We start from the raw sequence: 21670 nt of genomic DNA on the forward strand, positions 1-21670 counted from the left end.
GCAGATGATCATTTACAGACAGTATTGAAGTTAACTTCAGTGCTATTATAAAGTAATGAAAGTTTGCAAAATGACTTTTAAAAGTGCATTTTCTGTTCTGTAGTTCAGCCTCAAAGTAGGTCAACATTTTTAAAAAATTAATGCATGTTAAAATAGTGTTTGAAAAGTAGAGAGGGCAGAGCGAGCTTCTTGCACTCCTTTGATCGAATGACTTTCACAGGTACATCAGCAGTCTGCCATATACCGTCCTGAAAAATAAAAGGTAGGTTTTTTGCAGTCAGTATATAAAACAGATCTTGTCATTATTTTCCTGCAGCAGTTTGAGTAACTATGGAAAAACAAAATCCCTGTGAAACAGTTTTCAGCCATGTTTTAATGAAAAGCAACTATTTAAGCATAACTTCTTCAACAATTTCATACTTTATAATTTAACACTATAGAGTATATAATATTAATTGGAATATATAAGCATGTCAGTGTCTTACCAGTGGCAAATCTCTTCTTAAGGAGGGAGAGCCGATAGCCAGTGCCAACCAGCTCTACATCTACTCCTGAAAGGGTGCTTCCTTCACTAATGAATTGCACTGCGAGTGTTGCTGGTTTACTGGGTCCTTCTGAAAGCTCAAATTTTGCCCTGAGGGATCCAGAACCTATAAAAATAACAAAACTGAAAAGCTGGTTGTTTTGCAAGAACAAGATGGTCTTCCAAAATTTGTAGTAGTAAGAAGTGAAACTAACATGGTGACCTTTGAGATCTATTGGTAGTGGCAGTCCTACATCAATTTTCAAGAGAGATGAGATTACAAGTCTGTTTTTTCCAATACTCTGTTTAAGGCAATGACTAGTGAGTGATTTAAAGAGAAATTTTACACATTCTGCAAGATTATACAGAATGCGTGTATTGGACAGCCTGGTAATCTCTTGAAACATCTGATTGGTCCCTATAATAATCTTTTACGCTTGCTGGTCTGTAAGTACTTAATACCAGCTATCTCATATGTACTGCTTTTCATTAGCAGATTTGAAAGTACATCAGAATATTTAAATGTTGTCACAATCTGTCTGGATTGTGACACGTGAACAAAACCATTGCAATAAATGCAGCTATACAGTAATGCACCCAGAGGAAAGAAATTCTTATTTTTCTAATAAAGATAAAGGCTGAGTAAATACTTTCCCCCACAAATTTCATTTGATTTTTCAGAGACAGTGGTGAAGTGTCATCACTTTGATGCTATTATAAGGCAATAACTGTTCAAAATTACTGTAAGTACATTTCTGTAGTCAATGCAAGGCATTTATAAAACCCACAACATTGTTACTAGTCTCTTTTTCCAGTTCTTAAACAAGTCTTTTTTTCTTCTTAAAAAATATGGTGGGAAAAATAAGATTTAAGTAATGGAACAATGAAAGTCAAGTATTTTTACTTCTTTAAAACAACTTGCTATGCCTAGTCAATAGGAACTGCTAAATGACAAGGAAAGTTAGTAACTGAAATGTTACTAGGGTAAAAATGGGAATTAATACATGAAATTGTTTTATGCAATGGCTTATTCTTAATAAATTTGGCTGAAGGTCCATTTCATTTCTTCAGTAGATCTGTCATAGTTTGGGTAAATTGTAACTTCTTTCCACTCTAAGTATGGAAATTCATATATTCAAGCGCTTTGAAAGTTTGTTCTGTGTTTTCTGTCTGCAATTGACAGCTCACTTAATATGCTGGACCGTAAGAAAAACCAAAACATTTTACCACCCTGTAGACCAAAATAAAGAAGCCTTTAAAACATTAGCAGTGCTTGTGCAACTTCTCCCTTTGATTCTATAAGTGTAAGACCAGCATAGTATTACTTCCCATTACACAATGAATTGTGAGCACTCTGTGTTTACACTCCAAGAAAAGGGGAAGAAGGATGTTCAGAAGAGAAGGGAACATAGCAGAAGCAGATTCTCTCTGATTTTGGTTGAATGACAACTTTGCTGCCTTTGCAGGAACAGAAGAGGTTTTCCCTTTACAGGCTTGTAGTTTCTGTATGAAACCAGTCATATTTACAAGCAAATCTGTGCTTTCATAATGCCCTTCACTAAATTCTTAACAAGGCTAAAGGCCTTTCCTCTGCTCCACAAGTTCATTTCTCCACAGAGGCCTTGAGGATGAGATGCCTCCCTTTGGCTCCTGTTTTTCTGCTTCAGAAATTGTTGCACCTGCAGAGGCTGCAAGGGCCATGACATCACCTGGACCTCAGGGAAAGGCAGCTGTGCAGAGGACAACTATTGGTACCTAACAAAATGCTATAGAAATTACACTCTGAGGAGATGTGCCCAGATTGATTTTTTTTCCTGGAGTTGTATATGGTGAGAACAAAGACCCTCAAAGTGTTGGTCAGGAATCATCTATTCTTAAGTCTATCTCAGCACAGGACTTTTTGGATCTTTTTGGTTTTTTCTTCCCCCAATGCTTCCCGTTATCCATTTCTACTTTATTTCAATTGTCAGTGTGTGGAAAGACACAGATAGTAAACATGTTTTCCTTTGAATAACTGCTCATTTCCAATAGCATTGATGTAATAATTTCCTACCCAGTCTAAACTCTGTTTTAGAGCTACTGACTGCTTTCAGGGGGCTTCACTATTTTTCCTTTTATAGCTAATTAATAAATTTATATTTTGACATCACACTGTTAATGGAATCTCTCAGAAGGAAATATAATTGAGAAGAGGTGAACTGGTAAACAGGATACAGCATGAGAGGACGTGTAAACAGGCACGAGTGCATAAAGGCTAAAATGATTACCTTTTTGCTGTTACTATTTTTCTGTACAAGAAAACAAAACAAAAAAGTGCCACTTGCCTCCATTCTCAGACTTCTCTGAAATGCTAGATATTTTCCAATAGGCTTTCATCTGGTCTGCATTCCTGTAAGAGAATGGGAGGTTAGTTAATAGCACCAGTTTTGGCATATTGTTTCCCCTACATTTACACTGGTATGTTACAGACATCTCTAAATGGAGGTTTATAAAAACACTTGCTAATTTTAAGGTAAGCTTGTAGAACACTATACAAAGCAACCAGGCAAAGAGAAGAGTGTGTCTGCATTGCCCCAGAGCAGCAGAGCTCAGAAGTACACACCGCCTTTACATACAGTTAACACTGTCCTATGCCCCAGCTCTGGCTCCACAACACAACCCCCTCTGCAGCCTCAAGGGGCCAAATGCCCTGGAAGCAGTTTGAAAGCCATGTCTTTATGCTTCATGATGATGGTATGAGAGAGCTATGTTGATCGCTTTCCCCTATGTCAGACTCCTCACACCATGTATTTTATTCCACTTCTATGCTAGTAAAACTAGTTGGCGTTAGTGACGCAGAGCTTAAGCTAACTTCTGATGCTGCAAAGGGGCAGAAAAGGGCACCAAGCACCAGAGTCTCTGAGCTGACAGTGCTCCTGGAGCACTTTGCAGCAGTTCCAGCAAAGTCAACAACTTAAAGCTGTGAGCGGCAAGAAGTGCTGATAGGTTTGAAATTGCTTTTGGCTTTGGTGTAGCAGGAGCGAAATGCTTACACAAGTAGCACAGATGGGTTACTTGCAGGAGGTCAAGTTATAAAACATTTATTTTTAAAAAAAACAAAAACGCACCACCCAATCCACTAGACCAAACAGGTAGCATAACACAAGTAATAGAGCTGCTTGGGACATGACTGTATTTTTTTTTTTTTGTCAGCTTTCCAGGCTAAAAATTTCCTTCAACTTGGTGTTCTTTGCCTTCTTCATATTAAATAGACCCTCTGGGAAATAAACAGTTCAGGAATTACGTTAATAGCTGGGCAAGTACCCACATGCTGCCAAACCACAGGCACAGTGGTTGAATTCTGCTTACCTTTTGCATTAGGGATGTACTACTCTGCCTAATCCCACTACCCTTTGCTTGTTTTCACAGACTTGTAGAAACACAAGTACCCGAGATCTGTGTCGCACTTTCAAGTGCTCCAGTAAACGCAGGCTTAGAAGGTGGTGGCTGGTAGCTGCTAGTCAGATAATAATCTGCATGACGCTTGAAGTGAGAGACAATGATACCTGGCTTATGAAGAGCTCCTCAGTTACTGAGATTTGTTTTAAGACCATTTCAATTAGAAGCTAATTTTTAAGCTAGAACAATCAAGAAATCTTTTTAAGTACTGTATTTCTTCTACTCTCTCTATATAATCCATATATATATATGGATTATTTATACACACAAAAAATATTTTTTGACCGTTAAGAGATTTTGGGTTCAAATCACTGTATTAAAAATGTCTATCCTGTCCATTGGCCAAAAGAAAGCAAACATTGGAAATATCATAAAGGCTTGTATTATTACACAGTTGGAATAGATACATATTGTCTCATTTTAGTTTATGTGAATTGGCTGCACATGATCTCTTTCTAAGCATCTGATACTACACATTTTATCAAGGCAAAAAAAAATTAGCTGTTTCTTCCAGAGACATTTTACAGACTATGACACTAATGAATACACTGACATGAATCTGAAATAATAGAAAGAAAAGTATTAACATTACCATTTTGCAGGTGGAAGCGATTGCATATTTGTTACTCCTCCGTCGACTGGTACCATAACCTGGACATTAGACAGCATACTAGGCACATTCATAGACTCTGGATTGTACTTATAATCCACTCTCACATCAGTAGTGCTAGCATTACATTTCCAGTAAGTTGCAAGATTCAAGGGAGAAGACTGGATGCCATTTGAAGATACCTGTAAAAGAATAAACCATTGAAAGCAGCTTAATAAAAATATTCCCCTTTTGGGCAGAATTAGGGAATGATGGTAACAAATATAATTCTAAATCCTGACAAAAGATCAAGAGAACAATTGACCTCTGAGTCCTTAATCACAGAATTCTGAAGACTGTTGCAGCCTAAAGTATTTTCTGTTATTTTAATTTTAAATTAATTTTAAAAAAAGATTTAAATTCCTCTGGCCCATGAGGCTTCTTCCTGTTCTGGCTTTTATAAGTCAAAATAGTTTTGTTTTAGTCTTGTGTTCTGCCTCACACAAGAAGCATGCTTGCAGCAAAATGACTTCATCCTTAGCAGCTGTGTGCCATACCAGTTCAGCTGCCCAAGCAGCCAGCAGCAGAGGGCAATACCTGTGATTATGGGACAGGCAGCCAGCAAAATAGTTCTTACCTATTCCAAGCATTATATTCCCACTGCAGGAGGGCTGGATACTGCTGCTTCTGTAACTGAGCTTCTGCTACCACCTTCCTAGTCTACTTGAGGAACCTTCTGTGTCCTCGTGCCCTCTCTTGCCTTTCCTTGGCAGCCCAGAACCTCTTCTATCTGCCAGTGCTTCTGTATGCCAATGCCTCATTTCTCCCCAACAGTCAAGTCCCTTAATAGATACCATTCTTCCATGTTACTCATTTCTGCAATCCAAAGAAATGTTTTGTTCCTTCTGTATTTCTCAGGAATTCTGTGTACCTAACGTGCTTTTTATAGATTCAGTATGCCAAGATTTTAAACTATATTGGGAGGATATGGAAACTACACCGGTGTTAATAGCTAGACTGACTGGTTCCTTTGTGTTTTGATGTAGACAGTTGTCTCACATGTTCAACCATTTCAATGCAGGCCTAGTAAATCCCTGTTCTCCCTTTGAGGTGAGTCTGTCTTGAGTTTTCATCAAGATTTTTAATTGACAGCCAGAACATCTTCTCACAGATTCATAGAATAGTTGAGGTTGGAAGGGACCTCCGGAGGTCATGTGGTCCAACTCCCCTGCTTGAACAGGGCTACCTCGAGCCAGTTGCCCAGAACCACGTCCAGATGGCTTTTGAGTATCTCCAGGGATGGAGACTCTATCACCCATCTGGGCAAACTGTTCCACTGCTCAGTCACCCTCACAGGAAAAAGCTGTTTCCTAATGTTTAGAGGGAACCTTCTGTGTTTTAGATGGTGCCCATTGCCTCTGGTCCTGTTACTGGGCACCACTGGAAAGAGCCTGGCTCCATTCTTTTTACAGTCTCCCTTCATTGGTAAAATCCCCCCTGAGCCTTCCTCTCTCCAGGCTGAACAGTCCCAGCTCTCTCAGCCTTTACTCATGGGAGAGATGCTCCAGATCCATCATCATCTTTGTGGTCCATGTCGCTCTTGCAATGGACAACTGAGAACTGGACAGAGTACTTGAGGCATGGCCTCACCAGTGCTGAGTAGCGGGTGGCAACTCCCTTGACCTACTAGCAATACTTGGCCTAATACAGCCCAGGAGACCATTTGCTGCCTTTGCAGCAAGAGTGCATTGTTAGCTCATGTTCAACACGGTGTGCTCCAGGACCTCCAGGTCCTTTTGTGCTAAGCTGATTTCCAGCTGGGTGGCCCCCTGCATATATTAGTGCATGGTGTTTTTCCTCCCCAGGTGCACTTCCCCATTTTGAACTTCATAAGTTTCCTGTCAGCCCATTTCTCCAGCCTGTCGAGGTCTCTCTGGAGGGCAGAATGACCTGCTGGTGTATCCAGAGGGTCCTCCCAGTTCAGTGTCATCAGCAAACTTGCTGAGCATATACTCTGCCCCACCATTCAGATCATTAATGAAGATGCTAAACAGGACTGTAAACTTGGTACCGACCCCTGATCTGTACTGCTAGTTACTGGCCTCCAACTAGACTTCATGCCACTGACCACCATCCTCTGGGCCTGGCCATTCAGCCAGTTTTCAATCCACCGCAATGTCTGCTCATCCAGCCTGTACTTTGCCAGCTTCTCTATGACGATGCTATAGGAGATAGTGTCAAAAGCCTTCCTGAAGTCTAAATAGGCAATATACACTGCTCTCCCCTCATCCACCAAGCCAGTCATGTCATCATAGAAGTTTTTCAAGTTGGTCAAGCATGACTTTCCCTTGGTAAATCCATGCTGACTGCTCCTCATCACCTTCCTGTCCTTTGTGTGCCTGTAATGGTGTCCAGGATGAGATGTTCCATTATATTGTGAGAGGTGAGAATGTCATACGTTCTTATATATTATAATTCATCAGCTACAGCATCCAAAACTTACACAATTACAAAATCAAAGACAGCACAACTACAAACTCAAACAAACCCCCACCAAGCCCCCTAAATTCAAGGAAAATTTGGCTTTGCTAACAAATACCTACAGAAGCAGTGTTTGAAGCTTGCACACATGAACTGGAGTGAAGTGTGAGCAAGCTGAAACAGGTCATGAATCCAAGGGAATGACATGAAGCATACTAGGAACGGACTAAGCCTGGGCAGAGCCTGTGCATTGCAAACAAACGCAGAATTGGTCTATATGAGCTATGACAGTTCATCTGCATGCTAGCAGGCAAAGAACAATTCTTCTAATTTCTGTGTAGTTATGAAGTCTGCCAGAGTTCCTCAAAAAATTCCAAAGGGAATAAAGTGTTTACCTGATACTTTAAAACATCCACATTGTAATAGGATGCAGATGGATTCTGTTCTGATAATTTCTTGAGGTAGACAGTTATAGCTTGCATGTTCATCCAAAAATCCTTAGTACTGGAGTCACTTTGTGACTGATCACTAGAAAGAAAAACAAAAGCAGGAGTCAGAAGGCAACACTAACTTTTATTATTTTGGATGTCTAAAAATTGAGATCAGATCTTTCTCCTTCTTCACTATTTCAAGCAAGAATTTGTTCTAATGCTTTATAACACGCAATTGTACCTTCCTAAATATTAAGGCAAATAACTGCTTGTTGTATCTGGCAAAAATTCTCTTTCCTGGTTGTTGAGCAGTGAGTTGCCTCCACTGATGATCTGCATCACAAGATAGAGGTAATGCTGAATTCGGATTTTGCATTTAATAAACCACAATTTTAGTACAATTAGGTGTTGTGAGGGTATGTGGGAGGTAAAGATGAAAGTGGTGTTTGAAAAGGAATGTTACCCAATTCGGAATAAATCCTAAAATCATAATTAGCTTTGGTTATGACATAGCTTCACTAATGCACTGAATTAAGATTGGTGCTGTATGTGTTACTGTATTTGCAAATAATGCATTTTTCCATTTTCAGTAAAATATATAGATAAACGCTTACTTTTCACTACAGAGGCCTTCCACAATTTAAAAAAATGAAACCAGTAGTAAAATCTTTCTGCTGCTCCACAACCAAGTGCAATTCAAATCAGAAATTCTGACATCACCACAAATATCACTCTCATTAAAAACTTTAATCTCTGTAAATACCAAGAAAATTATATCCTTTGCAGTATGTGATGAAAAGTCAAGTTATTACCATATGGGTTTAAATTCGTAAATATCCATTACATGCATCTTTTCTAATTAGAGGTGAAGTGTTACAGCACTCTGACAAGAATACTAGACAGTTTCACTTTTTTTCAAAATATACTTTTTCAGTATAATTAACTCTGTCAGATACAGCTCTGCTAACATTTCAGTTATTAACTGGCATGTCAAAAAATTATTTAATTTCGTATGAATCATTCATTACATTAAGTACGAATGATCGAAATTCAATTAAATACAAAAGATGGATGCATATGGTTTGATTCTTTCCTTATTTCAGTAATTTAAAAAATGTAGCATTTAAAAGCATTTAACTCACTTTCAAATAATTTATCCAATAGATGAAATAGATCTCTGTTAAATATTTGCAGCTTTTGTAATTGTCTGTTTGGTTTTTTTTTTAAGATCTCCCAAGTACTGTGATGTCAACGATTTTCCTACTCAAACAGCAGCCTTTTTTTTAAAGTATTCTCCCAAGCATGCTGCTACACATCTGACAGATACAGTTATGTAATGGATCTGATCTATTGTAGAAATGATATAGCTTAAAAATACAGTAGTAAGTGACAAATGAGATTAGGAGTAGCTCCAACTACTTGCTTTCCATTTAAGGCTACTGTTTCATCATTTAATCTTACCACTGTTACTACAGTACAAAGAAATAATTTACAAAATGCATGTAAAAACACAGCGACATTTACAAACTATGTTTTATGGCTCCTGTTATACTTAGAACAAGTTTCAAGTCCAGTAATCAGTGACATTTTTAATGTTGGCAGTGGAGAGAACTGACTTGAACAAGATTAATTCAGGAAATTAAATGATGTATAAGCAAATCAACTAGACTGTAGAGAATTCTGATTTACATATATGAAACCTCACATTTTACAAATCACGTAGTTTACTATGATATTAAAAAAAATACAAAACCTGTATACAAGTTGTGCATTTGGAAGAATCTGCTCTAGTTTGCTTGTGTTTTTTACCCTAAGGCAGAGCACAGCTGGAGATGGGTTGCTGGTAAAGAATTTAATAATCCCACTTGGGAATGATACTGTCATATCACCAGTAATCTTCACAATACATCTAGAAGAGAATGAAAACATCAGTATTATTGCAGCTAATTAAGAGCCTACTTTTAATACTCATTTTAAAGCAATCGCTGTACTTTTACAATCTGATGAACTGAATTAAAAACAGAAAATCAATCTCAAATGAGGGTAATGTGGCACTGTGACAATGTACTATCACTTCCAACTTGGAAGTCAGATGAAATACGTAAAGAAAAAAGTTGAGCTGGTTAAGCATACAGTAGTCTTGGTGGATACTTTTCAGGCTTTGAAAACATGGCACAACTATGCTTAGGCAAGTCCTAAGTAGCATAGCAAGGGATGTGGCAGATGGAATGAGGTGCTTTTAACTGCCCAAATTTACATGTAGCACCTACCTGACTATGATAAAAACCCTTATAATTTTCAGTGTTCTCATTGAACACATTTTTGTAAAGCAGGGATATATGAACTCCTAGCGGGATGCAAGCCAATAAAGCAATAAGCCACTGTTGTCACTTACACTAGGGAAAAAAACCCTTTGAATCCTTCCTTTAATGTATATACATTTTCCCCCCAAGTAATAGAAGTAAAACCAGTGTATTTTATTGTAACTTATTACATTCAGAACAATTCACTATTTAACTAACTTTGTGGGATCTGCTCCTTTAAAGTAGGCGTTAACAGATTCAGTAAGGGCTACTGCAACAGGCAAGGTGTCCTGGTTTCCAAGGCTGACAGGGCTGGGACCACGTGAAACACCTAGAATACATACAGTGTAGAGGTTTAATTTTCAAAAAGCGTAGCAATAGATTTCAGAATGGTTGACTACATCTGTAATTTTCACGAAGAGGTTACCACCCATCAAGGTCACAGTAGCATCTGAAGTGTTACTTGAAAAGCGTGTAGAAAAACATGAACGTAGTACAGTACATTCGCACCATCAAAACACTGCTTAGCAGCCTAAGAGAACAGGACTATCAGTACGACATTATGGAAATGGACAGACACAAGGAAATACATATGAGACAGAGGAACACTGCATTAAAATGGCTACTGATGAAAGTGAAGTCATCAGATCCAAAGGAAATTAGACATTGACCAAGATACTTAAAAAAAATAATCCCTACTGTATGCTTATTGTATGGAAAAAAGTATGATAAAATGGTCACAGAAATGCAAAGAATTCAATTACAATATGCATGAACTTAAATGTAAATACATTAATATTACCCCATGTAAATGAAGCGTTGGAACATTCTTTTAACTATTTCAGCCAAAAAAGATTGTAATTCCCAAGCAGAAATTGTTGGAGAAGCCTTCACAGATGCCTGTGCCAACACAGATCCTGTGCATCACAAGGCAGATGCTGTGCCTTCTGAGGTCGTTCAGAAGCAAAAAGGAAGGTGGCACCTTGTTCTTCACAGAAGGTCTAATATCTTATATATATCTATATAATATATTAGACCTTAAATTCAGAGATAAGTGAAAGAAGTAGTAACAACAAGAGAGTAAAAGAGAGGATTTGGTCTAATTCTGCTACCTCATACGTCCCTCTCCACGACAATTTCTTGCCTAAGGCAGTAAAATGTTCAGAATACTTCTCAGCACCATGAAAAATATCTTAGTGCAACATCTAGCCCTCCTTAGGTCAAAAGCGATACTCTAGTAACAAGTGTTCAAAACCGAAAATTCTTAGATGAACGAAATATTATTATACTGGCTACAAAATACTGATCTATTTATCTTTTCAATGTGAACAGTAGCTTGTGGGTTTTTTTTCTTTCAGAGAATACATGGGTCATGTTTCCAAGGTTTTCTTTCTCTCCCTGAAAACTACCAATAAAATCTGTGATTCTCAGTAGTCTCAGGAATGCAGAAATCATGATTTCAAGAAGCAAATGTGCAGTAAAATAATGAATTATCAACAACCAGAAATTCTGTTTGGTGTAATACTGAACTCCAGAAGTATTCTCCACCAAAGCCAAAATATGCACTCAATGGATGTGGCACTACAGTTGATGGGGTGTTCTACGGTCTTTTTCCCCCAGTTTACTAAGAAACAACAAACAATTGCAGGTTACCCTGTATTAATTAGGCTAAATTGTTTACAGATGTATAAATGATTTTTAAATATTTTACTTATAATGGCCTTGTGTATATTTTTTCTATTGATATTTGAAAATCATGCAGAGTAATGCAGGTATATAAATAATATTCCTATTGGTAAAAGAGAAATACTGATTTCTTGAGTGAAGAGTGGAATTGATTAGGAATAATAACACTATTTTAACTTTTTGGGGGGAACACCAAAGCAAATGTACGTATGAATATATGTATGTACATTTGCTTGAGATGTATTTGAGGGACAACAAATGAGATAGCTTCTCTCTTATTTGCTCTGCCTTCCCTTTTTGTCACCCTTTGATTCATAAAAATCTATGCATTCTACTAAAAACCAATAAATTGAAATAAACATAACTGCTTAACCTCACTCTGGAAGTCACCGTTTTGTTGTCTTGCTGCTGAAAACACAATGCAGTGCATTGATACCCAACTTCAGGGCCTTGCACGCCTGCTGCGAGCTCTCAAAGGGAGGGGATGTCACAGAGCTGCACCTGAGGCTGCAGCCCAGCTCGAGGCTCCAGTTCTAACACCTTCGTCAGTGACAGCAAAGCTGGTTTTGATGCCCCGTCACCTGCCTCAGCCCCGACTGTCATTAACAGCCCCCGAGCTCTGACACAACCATACAAACAGTTGCACTGACACACTCAAGGAGGTTGCCAAACTGCAGAATGAAAGACTGCATCACTGGTCATCAAAAAGGGCAAATAAATAAACCTGATTGAATGGTTCTAGTTCACTTTAGGAAGAAGGATTCAGACAATTTTAATATTGGCTAAACGGCTGTCACAGAAATAAAATTAATTTTAAAAACAGATTACCTTTATTATGTGTATCTTCAAAGATTTGTATTATATGTAAATATAGCCACATTTTTAGCTAGTTGTCTTATGAGAATAAGGATTGTCAAAGTAAAAATGTATTCATTTTACTGGAAAGAAAGTAGTAGTGACAAACCGAAGAAGCATGACCAAGTCTCAGCTTGTTTGGGGCTGGGTCAGATAGACAGAAGATTACGTTATATAAAAGCAGTTATATGAAGTTTTGGTGACTTCAGCAACATATAACTTGTTAAGCAGTCGACTTTTAAAGCTACGTGTATCTGCCAGATACTAGAAATAGGTGGAACTTGTTTCAAAAGAAATACAGTTTTATTAGGTGTAGTCTATTAGGTTGATTAGTTAACATGTAAATCTGCTTTGAGTACAATACCTGGTGGTGTCTCACAAAGCTTTTCAATTGTAGGAAGATTTTCAATCAAAAGATCATCCTCTATTACATTTAAATGAAACAAAACGTTGCAAGAAAACAAAATATTTCAAGCAAAAAGACATGTTAAAAATTTAATATACATAAAAATGTCGCTAATTAAAATAAGGCTAAAGCATAAAAGAAACATTCAATTATGCATGCCTTGAAATTTGCTTGAAAAAAGATAATTAGAGTCAACTCTCCATTATTTGGAACAAATGGGGTAAGGGAAACACTGGATTGTGCAAAAGCCAAAAGAATACAGACAGTAGTGCAGAGTATATCCTCATGTCCCGAAGTCATTCAGTTGTCCGCACTGTCCTTCCCAGCTCTCCAGGACTATTTAATTCATCCAGTCAGTGCAGACGGAACTGGCCTTCTTTATTTTTGCTAGGCCAGGCTAATAACCATGTCAAACCTCGGTGTCGGCACACTCCTCCTTACCTCCTCCCTCACCTCATGACTTCACTCTGTCACTGTCTCCAACACCACCCACACTCAGAGCTGGGGCTATTGATGCTGCTGCCACCAACTTTTGGTTCCTTGGCACCAGTGCTGAGGCCTGAGGATGTGAGCCTGGATGGACTTTGGCAACCAAAATATTAGTTACCTTTTTGTGACGCTTCTCAGCATTTTGGGAACTGGTGAACACTGAACTGTAGCAGCTAAGGCTGAGCGGACCTGACTAGCTTTGGTCCTGCTTAGGGTGGAAACAGCTGCACTGCTTTCCGTGCAGAACTCCCACTAGAAGCTGTGCAGATGCTCTCCTGAGCTGCTGAGCTTGGGCAAGGAATCCTTGGCATCAGTAACATTCACAGATAACTGAGTGTTTACTCAAGAATCTGATTTAACTTGGGACTAAAGTGGTAATAATTCAGGAATGAAATACTTGAATTCTGCTAAAGAAACAAGTTTAAGTGTCTTTAAAAAAAAAAAGAAAAAAGCCAACCTCCCCCCAAGTAAGTCTCCTTTTCATTTGTAATAACCAAATATCAAAGCTGAAGGACTTTCCTTTAAAAACATGAGAAAACCTTCTGAAATTAGTGGCAACACATGAAGACTAATTCACTTTTTATCTTCATCTTTTTTTGTTTGCTTGTTTGTTTTGCTTTTACTAAACACCTCTGTTTAGCTTATATACTTCACTAACTTGCAGAAAAAAGATGCATTAGTTTCATTTTTTTGGAAACTGCAATTACAGGAAAACAAACAAAATGAAGAAACATAAAAGAACTCAATTTTGTGAACATCGATATTCATTCAAATTTATCAGTATCCCAAAATATCTCTGCACCTTTACAATAACATCTTCTGAACAAATACATAACACATTGTGCTTGATGAATAGATATACAAGCATACCAAATAAAAATTTATGGAATATTAATTTTGAAAAATATTTCCCTAAAGAACACACCATAATTGGGTCTACGGTCTAATCTAATGAAATCCACTGTCCTGTCTCTCACTGTCATGTAGAAGCAGGTATTGCAAAGGATGTTTGAAATACCTAGACTGGACTCACATACGGAACAATTAACTGCAACAAATAGTTTTCCTAACAGGTGGAACCTAGTTGCAGAGTTATGCTATTTCTAAAGTCAGTTAAAATGGTTAATTTAACTTACCAACTGTAGGTGTGTTTGCTGCACTCAGGGAAGCAGAAGAGGATATTGAGGAAATGCTCTCTGCACGTGCCAAAGGAGCTGCAGGAGGTGGGCTTGAGTTGGAGGTCAACGGAGGGCTGAATGGCCTAGGCTGAAAAAATGAGATTACAAGAGTATTACACAAAGTGGTTTTACAGAGATGAAAAAGAAGACTGTAAATAGAAGAGTTCTTCATTTCATGCCCAAATCAGTTTCATAGTGTTTCTCAACATAGTTCATTTAATGTTTTATCTACCCTATTTTTTTGTGTAAAACAGAGAACCCACATTTTTCCATTGGAATCAATGCCATTATTTCATAAATCATCATTATTAATTTTTTGCCTGGGGAGCTAAGTCTAATATATTTGATTATGTAGCAGCCTGTCAAGAACTTTGCTATAACACAGGAGCAGAACCTAAGCCTACAGCCTTGTGTATGTGTGCAGCAAATGTGGATTTACAGAGCTAAAGAACAGCTAGTAACAAAGAGTCCAGCAGAGGACAACTAAAATAGTTGGGACTGGAGTACATGAGAGAGAGGGACAGGCTGAAGGACCTGGGTTTGTTCAGCCCGGAGAACAGAAGCCTAATGAGGGATCTATTAAGTCTTTTATTAGCTAAAAAGGGGTACAAAGAAGGTGAATTCAGGCTCTTCTCAGGGATGCAAGATCTACAGCAAAGCAAATTTCATCTGAACTTAGGGAAAAAGTTCCTTCTTGTAACCTTGTGGTTAAATGCTGGGACAGGCTGCCCAAAGAGATTGTAAGATCTCCCTCTCTGGAGATTTTCAAAACTCAGCATGTCTCTGAGCAACCTGATGCAATTTTGAAGTTGGCCCTTCTTTGAGCAGGAGGTTGGCCTAGAGATCTTCAAAAGTCCCTTCCATCCTAAATCTCTGGATGGTTTTATGACTCACTTAACTGTTAAGATATTAAACTAACTAAAGATAATTTTGGGATCAACCTATCTAAAGATACTGGACCCCCTGAAGCATCTATTTTGGCTGGGTAACTTTTTTTTTTAATTAAAATTTTGGTCGTATCGGAGCTGTTGCCAGGTATGTGGCTTTTATACAAACTACGGGAATTGTAAAAGGTATCTATATATAATGAAGACAACTGACCATCTTCCACTTGTATCCAGATAACAGCCGATTTCTAAAATAGCAGTGTAAGATGGATGTAGCTTTGTGCAGAATCACACTTTATACCAGAACAGTACCAGCTAAATTCTTCTCTTTAATTATGATGACATGAGAAACAGATTCCTTGGTCTTAGAGAAATTACTACAATTTTATATCGGATTGAGAAAGAATCTCAAAATGAACCCTATTCTGACCTTATTATTTTCTTATAGAAATGCAAAACAGTTTAAAAAAGTTTCAGTTTTGTCAAAGCATAAGACCAGAATTTTGTTCATAAGAAGAATATGGTGAAACTATCTTGCTACTTTGAAAGATGGTAAGAGGATCTTACCACTGTAACCTTTTTCTAGTAAGTCAAATGAAACCCAAAGAATCCTAATATTCACAGGGGAGATCAAGCATGGCTTGGTCTGATATGCTGTCTGGGAATTTGCATTCTTTGCCACATTCCCTACCGGCAGGTGGACCTGCACTGCAGCCAGTGAGCAGAGATGCAGGCACCATGCAACCTGTCACTATGCGGATGGGCAGCGGCTGCAATCCGCCACCCCCTTCTCCATCAACAAGCACCAAGGGCGGGGAGAAGTCACAGCAGGGCTGCTTGTGTCAACACATGATTGATAAAGAGCTACTTAATACTATTCATTCCCCAAAACTTTGGTGATGTCCCTAAATTGGCAGAGCTTTGTTAATAACTTCACTAGCATTTCACATTTTGAAAACTTAAATCTCATACACATGCTATCCTTTTGTCATCAAGTTATTGATTTGTTCAATTAAAAACTTTCAGCCGATGCAAAAATTATGTTTTGGACCTTTGTAGTTCTGTTAAGAATTATTCTGTTATAGGAATATAGTTACCATGAACAACTTCCATGCCTATCTGGCAACAGTGAAAATATGCTGATGTGATTCCTTGAACATTGGCTGGGATGTAACTCCACTGTAGTAGTGTAAATGAATGGTATATCTGAAATCAAGTTGCACCAGAGAATTAAAAAAACCCTAATCAATACATACTATTTCATTAATCCCACTAAGTTTCCCAGTAGACAGCTTTGGTCTTGAAGCAGGCCTTGGAGGAGGTACAATGGTGCCTACAGAAAGAGGAGTTGTGGGTCTTGCTGAAAGAAAGCAAATTTAAGGAAATAAATATTAGAAAGGTCAGACTGAACATAAATTTGTACTCACTTGAAGAGAATAACTGGAAGTTATGTTTCTATTAGAAGTTCCTATTTTACAAGCTCCATTTTATAAGATTTACCACTAATCATAAATGCTTTTAAAATTGGGCCATGTGATACCATGAAAAGTGACTCTAAAAATGGCATCATGGGCTTTCTCATTGCTCTCAAATAAGTTTATACCAACTATTCGTGGAAGTCTGTATGCAAAATATGGTTTTACCCAAGTTTCCTTTTGTGTATAGTCTATATGGATTCAGAATATAGGACAGTTTTCTTGTCTCACCACAAACGGAAAATTCAGTGGAAATTCATACTTTGTCCTGGCTGACAATGGCATAACTGTTTACACTAAATTTTGTCCACTGAAATCCCATTGACTTCTAAGTATATGCCAGCGTAACAGATAAATTACACTGTGGATTGTAAGAACACACTAACTCCATATTATCCCTTAGCCAACCCATCAGAAGTGAAAAGCAGTAAAAGAAAAAAAATACTGCCCCCATGTCCTTCTAAACCTACCAGAAACAACTAACACATTGTGGCAGCAGTACAAAAATGCCATTTTTACAAAGTCACTTTTCTGAATAGAACAAATAGAGCTGTATTTCAAAATAAATGTTAGCTGCCATCCAATGAGTACGCCAGATCTAAAATTAACGTCAAAATAGATTGAAATCCAAATATATAACTATGTCATTGCAGCACACCATATTATCTCCTCAAATTATTCTGGATTTGTTCTTTTTTAATTAAATCAGTTGATGCTATTTAAAATGCAACTTTTAAGTATGGAGTTTTCTCAGGCATTCAGCGTAAGTCTGCAGTTGTTTTAAGTATGGGAGTTTCAACACTGACTTGAGAAGAAAGAAATTAGGCTAACACTGACCACACCCACCTTAAGAGTTGCAAACTCAAATGTCCCCATATAAATTAACTTCTAAAATATCAGTCATTCCTTTAAAATTCTTATTATGCCCCAAGACGACAGTGCATGTTAAGCACTGAATAGTCTGCTGCAGTACCACAGGTATTCAGTAAGTCATGGCAGACTTGCTCAGATGCACTTTTCCTTTGCCCTCTTAGTATGTAGAATTACTGTGTTATCATCCATGCTTCAAAATACTCGGTGTTAAAAGGGAATTGTTTTAAATCCAATTTATTTAACTTTATTTAATGTGCAAATATATATACAAAGCCATTTAGGAATGGAATTGTTTTTGCAAATTGATCACTTAATCTTTGGAGATCTCACCACTGTCTGACATCCCACAAAAATACACTCTTACTTCTAGAAAAGCAAAGCTCTGCATAGTTAAGGGAAAGCAACGCCTCTAACTGAATGATTCTAATTTTTCTTCTTATTTCAATCTGAATACTTACTTCATTGTCCTAACTTTTAAGGAAGTCGGTGCTAACAAGCAGTTTAGTACATTCTAAGTAAGAAGATGAGTTAATTTTAACATCAGGTGAGCGATAATAACAAAAAGAAAAATAAGTCCAAAGCTTGATTTTTTGAGTCAGTTATTAGCAAAGAGCAGTACACAATGCATGCTTGCCATACCCTTATTTGTATGAGCACAAGAAGACACTAGACTATAGTCCAGTAGTGCTGAAGATGATGCGGAAGAAATTTCAGCAGCAGTGCCAGTTTCTTCAATGAATAATTGTTCATGGCATATAGTATTATTGAAAAGGTCACTTTGATCCTCAGAAGCACAGCTGTTGGAAGAATTCCCAAGCAAAGCAGAAGAGGCAAGGCAGGCATTTTCAGTTTTAAAATGCAATCTCTGGGGCTCCTTGTTTGTGCTTGTGTGTCTGATTGTAAGTTCATCAGCAAAGGAAATCCACTGACTCTGAGACCATGAAACACAGGATAAAGGAGTGGTGCTCTCTGATGGTGCTGCTGTAACACCAGATTTGCACAAAGTGCTAATGGTAAAGTCTGGTGAGGATGGGCTTGTAGACCCAGAATCTGTCTGGTGTCCAAGCAAAGACTGAGATACTCTACACCCAGGCAAATCAGTGGCAGATGAGGAGGAGCTCCTATTGTGCTCTTTTAGGGTAGCTGAAGGAAAAGGGAAGAATTGAAACTAGGACCAACACTGAAAAGATAAAAATTTCAATATTCAAAAAAGTATTCAATATCCACTGCATGAGGATTACTATCTGGCATGAAAAATAACTGCTCTACTAGGCTAAAAAATCCCACCACTTACAAAAAAAAAAGAAAAAAACCCCGGCAACATATCACATGTACTTCATAGTGCCAACCATGTCACTTTCCATTTTTTAGGTAAGCAAGCCAAAAAGTAATTTGTTGTGTTTCTTTCCACTTAAGGCCATGACTTCCTGTATTCCTCTAACTTCCTCCCTGTCATCGTTTAACTTCCTCTCATCTTTGTCTTCTCCTTGTGTCCTACTCCATTTTTGTTTTCTCTCCATTGCTTTCTGCTTTTCATTTCTTTCGAAGTTACTTAATCAAACCTATCCTATCCTGTTCTTTCCAAACATTTTTATCCTCTTACCCTTAACATTTGTAATGGGAAGTCCCAACATAAACAGCTGTCCTGTGAATGAAGGAAGACAATGCAGTTATGAGATCCTGTTTGATGTTCTTCTGTCTGTATCAACCGGTATCTAGTGAGTTATTAACTACATGCATGAGGCACCATCCACCCCATTTTATTTCCTCTCTTATCCTATATAGTCTTCAGGCTGCTGGAAAACAGGAGTTTTCCACAAGTATTCCCTGCACTTGGCTGTTGCCTGTTGCAGTAGATGACAACAGAAGCAGAAAACGCAAGGTTAGTCAATTCTCAACATCTTGCAGGTTGGCAAAGCTAGGAGCAACAGCAGAGTGACATACAGAATCAAAAAAAGAGATCAACACGTTTAAAAGTTCAGATCAAAAGTACAGATGTCCTCTCTACAATGGTCCTTTTACTACAAACAAGTACATTCTCTAAGCCCACATAAACAGAGTTTTAACATAGCTTTCCCTTTTTTACATATGTTTTAAATATCATTCAAAGGCTTTAAAATACTACTATAAATCCTATTCAATAAGCAATGTGGAAATGTTCAAAACTTTTAAAAATATATATGGACAGAAATGAGAAAGATAAACAAAAAGCAGCATTTTTACAATATCAATAGCTGGCTAAAAAATGTCTGTTATGTTTGTTCAAAATAACAAAGTTATCTTAAACTTCTAATAAAGCAGGATTATTCATGGATAACCAAAGTTTACTTCTGTGCTGCATAAACCACTGTCTGCTCAAATACCATGGTACTTTTAAGTGTTCAGTGATTAACACAGAGTTATGAAACAGTATCTAAAGAAATGTTTTAACAGTAAAAAGTAATCTGTGGGACATGCTGCATCATGATATGCAGATATGCTGTCTAGAAAACAACTAATTTATTTAATTAAAGTTTCGGATTGAGATTTTCAAAAGCTTTAAGCATCAGTTTACCTATATTAACCTTCAAGTTGAAGATAAAACACTGATTTAAAGGAAAACACAATCAGATCAAAGCTGTGTATTTTTTAAAGTCTTTAGAACTAAGCTGCAGGTTAGCAAGCATCAGAACTTGACTTAAACAACAATATGACCTACATTGAGCCAGTACTTTTGTTTCCCAAATGCATTAGTAATTTGTTATACTTCAGAACGCTCACTTTCTACATCATTTCACAAGTGCAAATATCTTAGTTAACTCCTGGAACAACAGTTCTTTAAATAGTTATTTAGCAGATAAAGTTTGCCAAGGCACAGATGTGATGTATCCAAAATCGACTTAGGCCCACAGGACGCTATATGCCACCGATTTTGATGAAATGCAGCGCCCTGTGCATAAGCCTCTTTCAGGTATGAGGGCTCACGTAGATGACTGCCCCCCCCAGATACGGCTACAGAGAATGTTACAGATCCCAATTACCTGTCGCTACTTATCAGACAGGGACTGCTTTCTCCACAATTCTGTATGAACATTTCCTAACCTGCTTTGACTTCCCATCCAGGTGCAGGAATAAAAAACTGGATACAGAACAACAGCCAGCACAACAAATTAAGTATCCTCTGTCTTCTTCTACAGACTCCCAATGCCAGACCAAAGCTAGCAAAACAGGTTATTTTGAGAAAGCACCACTTCATATTCCAGTAATAAATATCTCTATACAATTTATCCTTAAATATGTTACAAATTTGGATCAACTAGCCAATAATCTTGACTGGTTACCTAAGTAAGGAAGAGATAATCTGGTGATTTCCATAAGCTAGATTTGTTAAAAAACGTAACTTTTAAGGAACATGAATTTGTAGTGAAAAAACAAGTTCCACTTAAAACCTGAAGGGTTACATAGCAATGCTGGCTGCTGCTAAAAGGACATTACTAGGGCGAAGAAAAATTAACGCTACTTGTGCAGGGCTCCCCTATTGATACATGTACTCTTCCTCACTGTTTTTCAATCTGTATGTTAAAGCCCAGAGGAAAACAGCTAGAAAGCCACGACTGTGAACAAAGAAGCTAGGTCTACTATCATTTTGGGTATATGAATACCTAGTTAAAAGAAACAGTGAACACTTCTTTTCTCAGGCATGTGGGAGTCGAAGAGTCTGTATTAAGACAGAAGGGGTTGGATACACAGTAGGTAGACTGAAAAGAGCTATGGAAACAGCGTTATCTGCTACTGTTAGTAAACAGTAAAGCCTGCATTAAATCTCCTGAGATAATCAACATAAAAAATAGATAATTTATACAAATACTTTCAGTAAGCAGGTCCTAATATAGCTGTAATATCTGTTTTTGTTTCAGTCTCTCCTTCCGTTTTCTGACCTAGTTTCTCAACATCTTCTGCTCTCAACCTCTTCAAAACACATACCCACTCATGCTATTTTGCCTCCATCTCCTTCTCTGCCTTTGTAATGTAACAATCAATATTGACTATTGTTGTGATTTTTTTCCCCCAAAGACC

The 21670-nt window shown here is 37.7% G+C and overlaps 1 protein-coding gene across 1 annotated transcript in view; it reads right to left on the minus strand.

The window, feature by feature from the left end:
- Positions 1–225: 225 nt before the first annotated feature.
- FCHO2 (FCH domain only 2) overlaps positions 226–21670 on the minus strand; it is a 78628-nt gene continuing 57183 nt past the window's right edge. Inside the window, exons 17-25 of the mRNA XM_009884266.1 lie at positions 16523–16626; positions 14338–14467; positions 9985–10096; positions 9216–9371; positions 7427–7559; positions 4554–4753; positions 2848–2912; positions 486–650; positions 226–248 (exon numbers count right to left, since the gene is read on the minus strand). Of these exons, the coding sequence (XP_009882568.1) occupies positions 226–248; positions 486–650; positions 2848–2912; positions 4554–4753; positions 7427–7559; positions 9216–9371; positions 9985–10096; positions 14338–14467; positions 16523–16626 (1088 nt within the window). The remainder of the gene's footprint in view (positions 249–485; positions 651–2847; positions 2913–4553; positions 4754–7426; positions 7560–9215; positions 9372–9984; positions 10097–14337; positions 14468–16522; positions 16627–21670) is intronic.

The sequence above is a fragment of the Charadrius vociferus genome, unplaced genomic scaffold (genome assembly GCF_000708025.1).
Source record: "Charadrius vociferus isolate BGI_N301 unplaced genomic scaffold, ASM70802v2 scaffold183, whole genome shotgun sequence".
NCBI lineage: Eukaryota > Metazoa > Chordata > Aves > Charadriiformes > Charadriidae > Charadrius > Charadrius vociferus.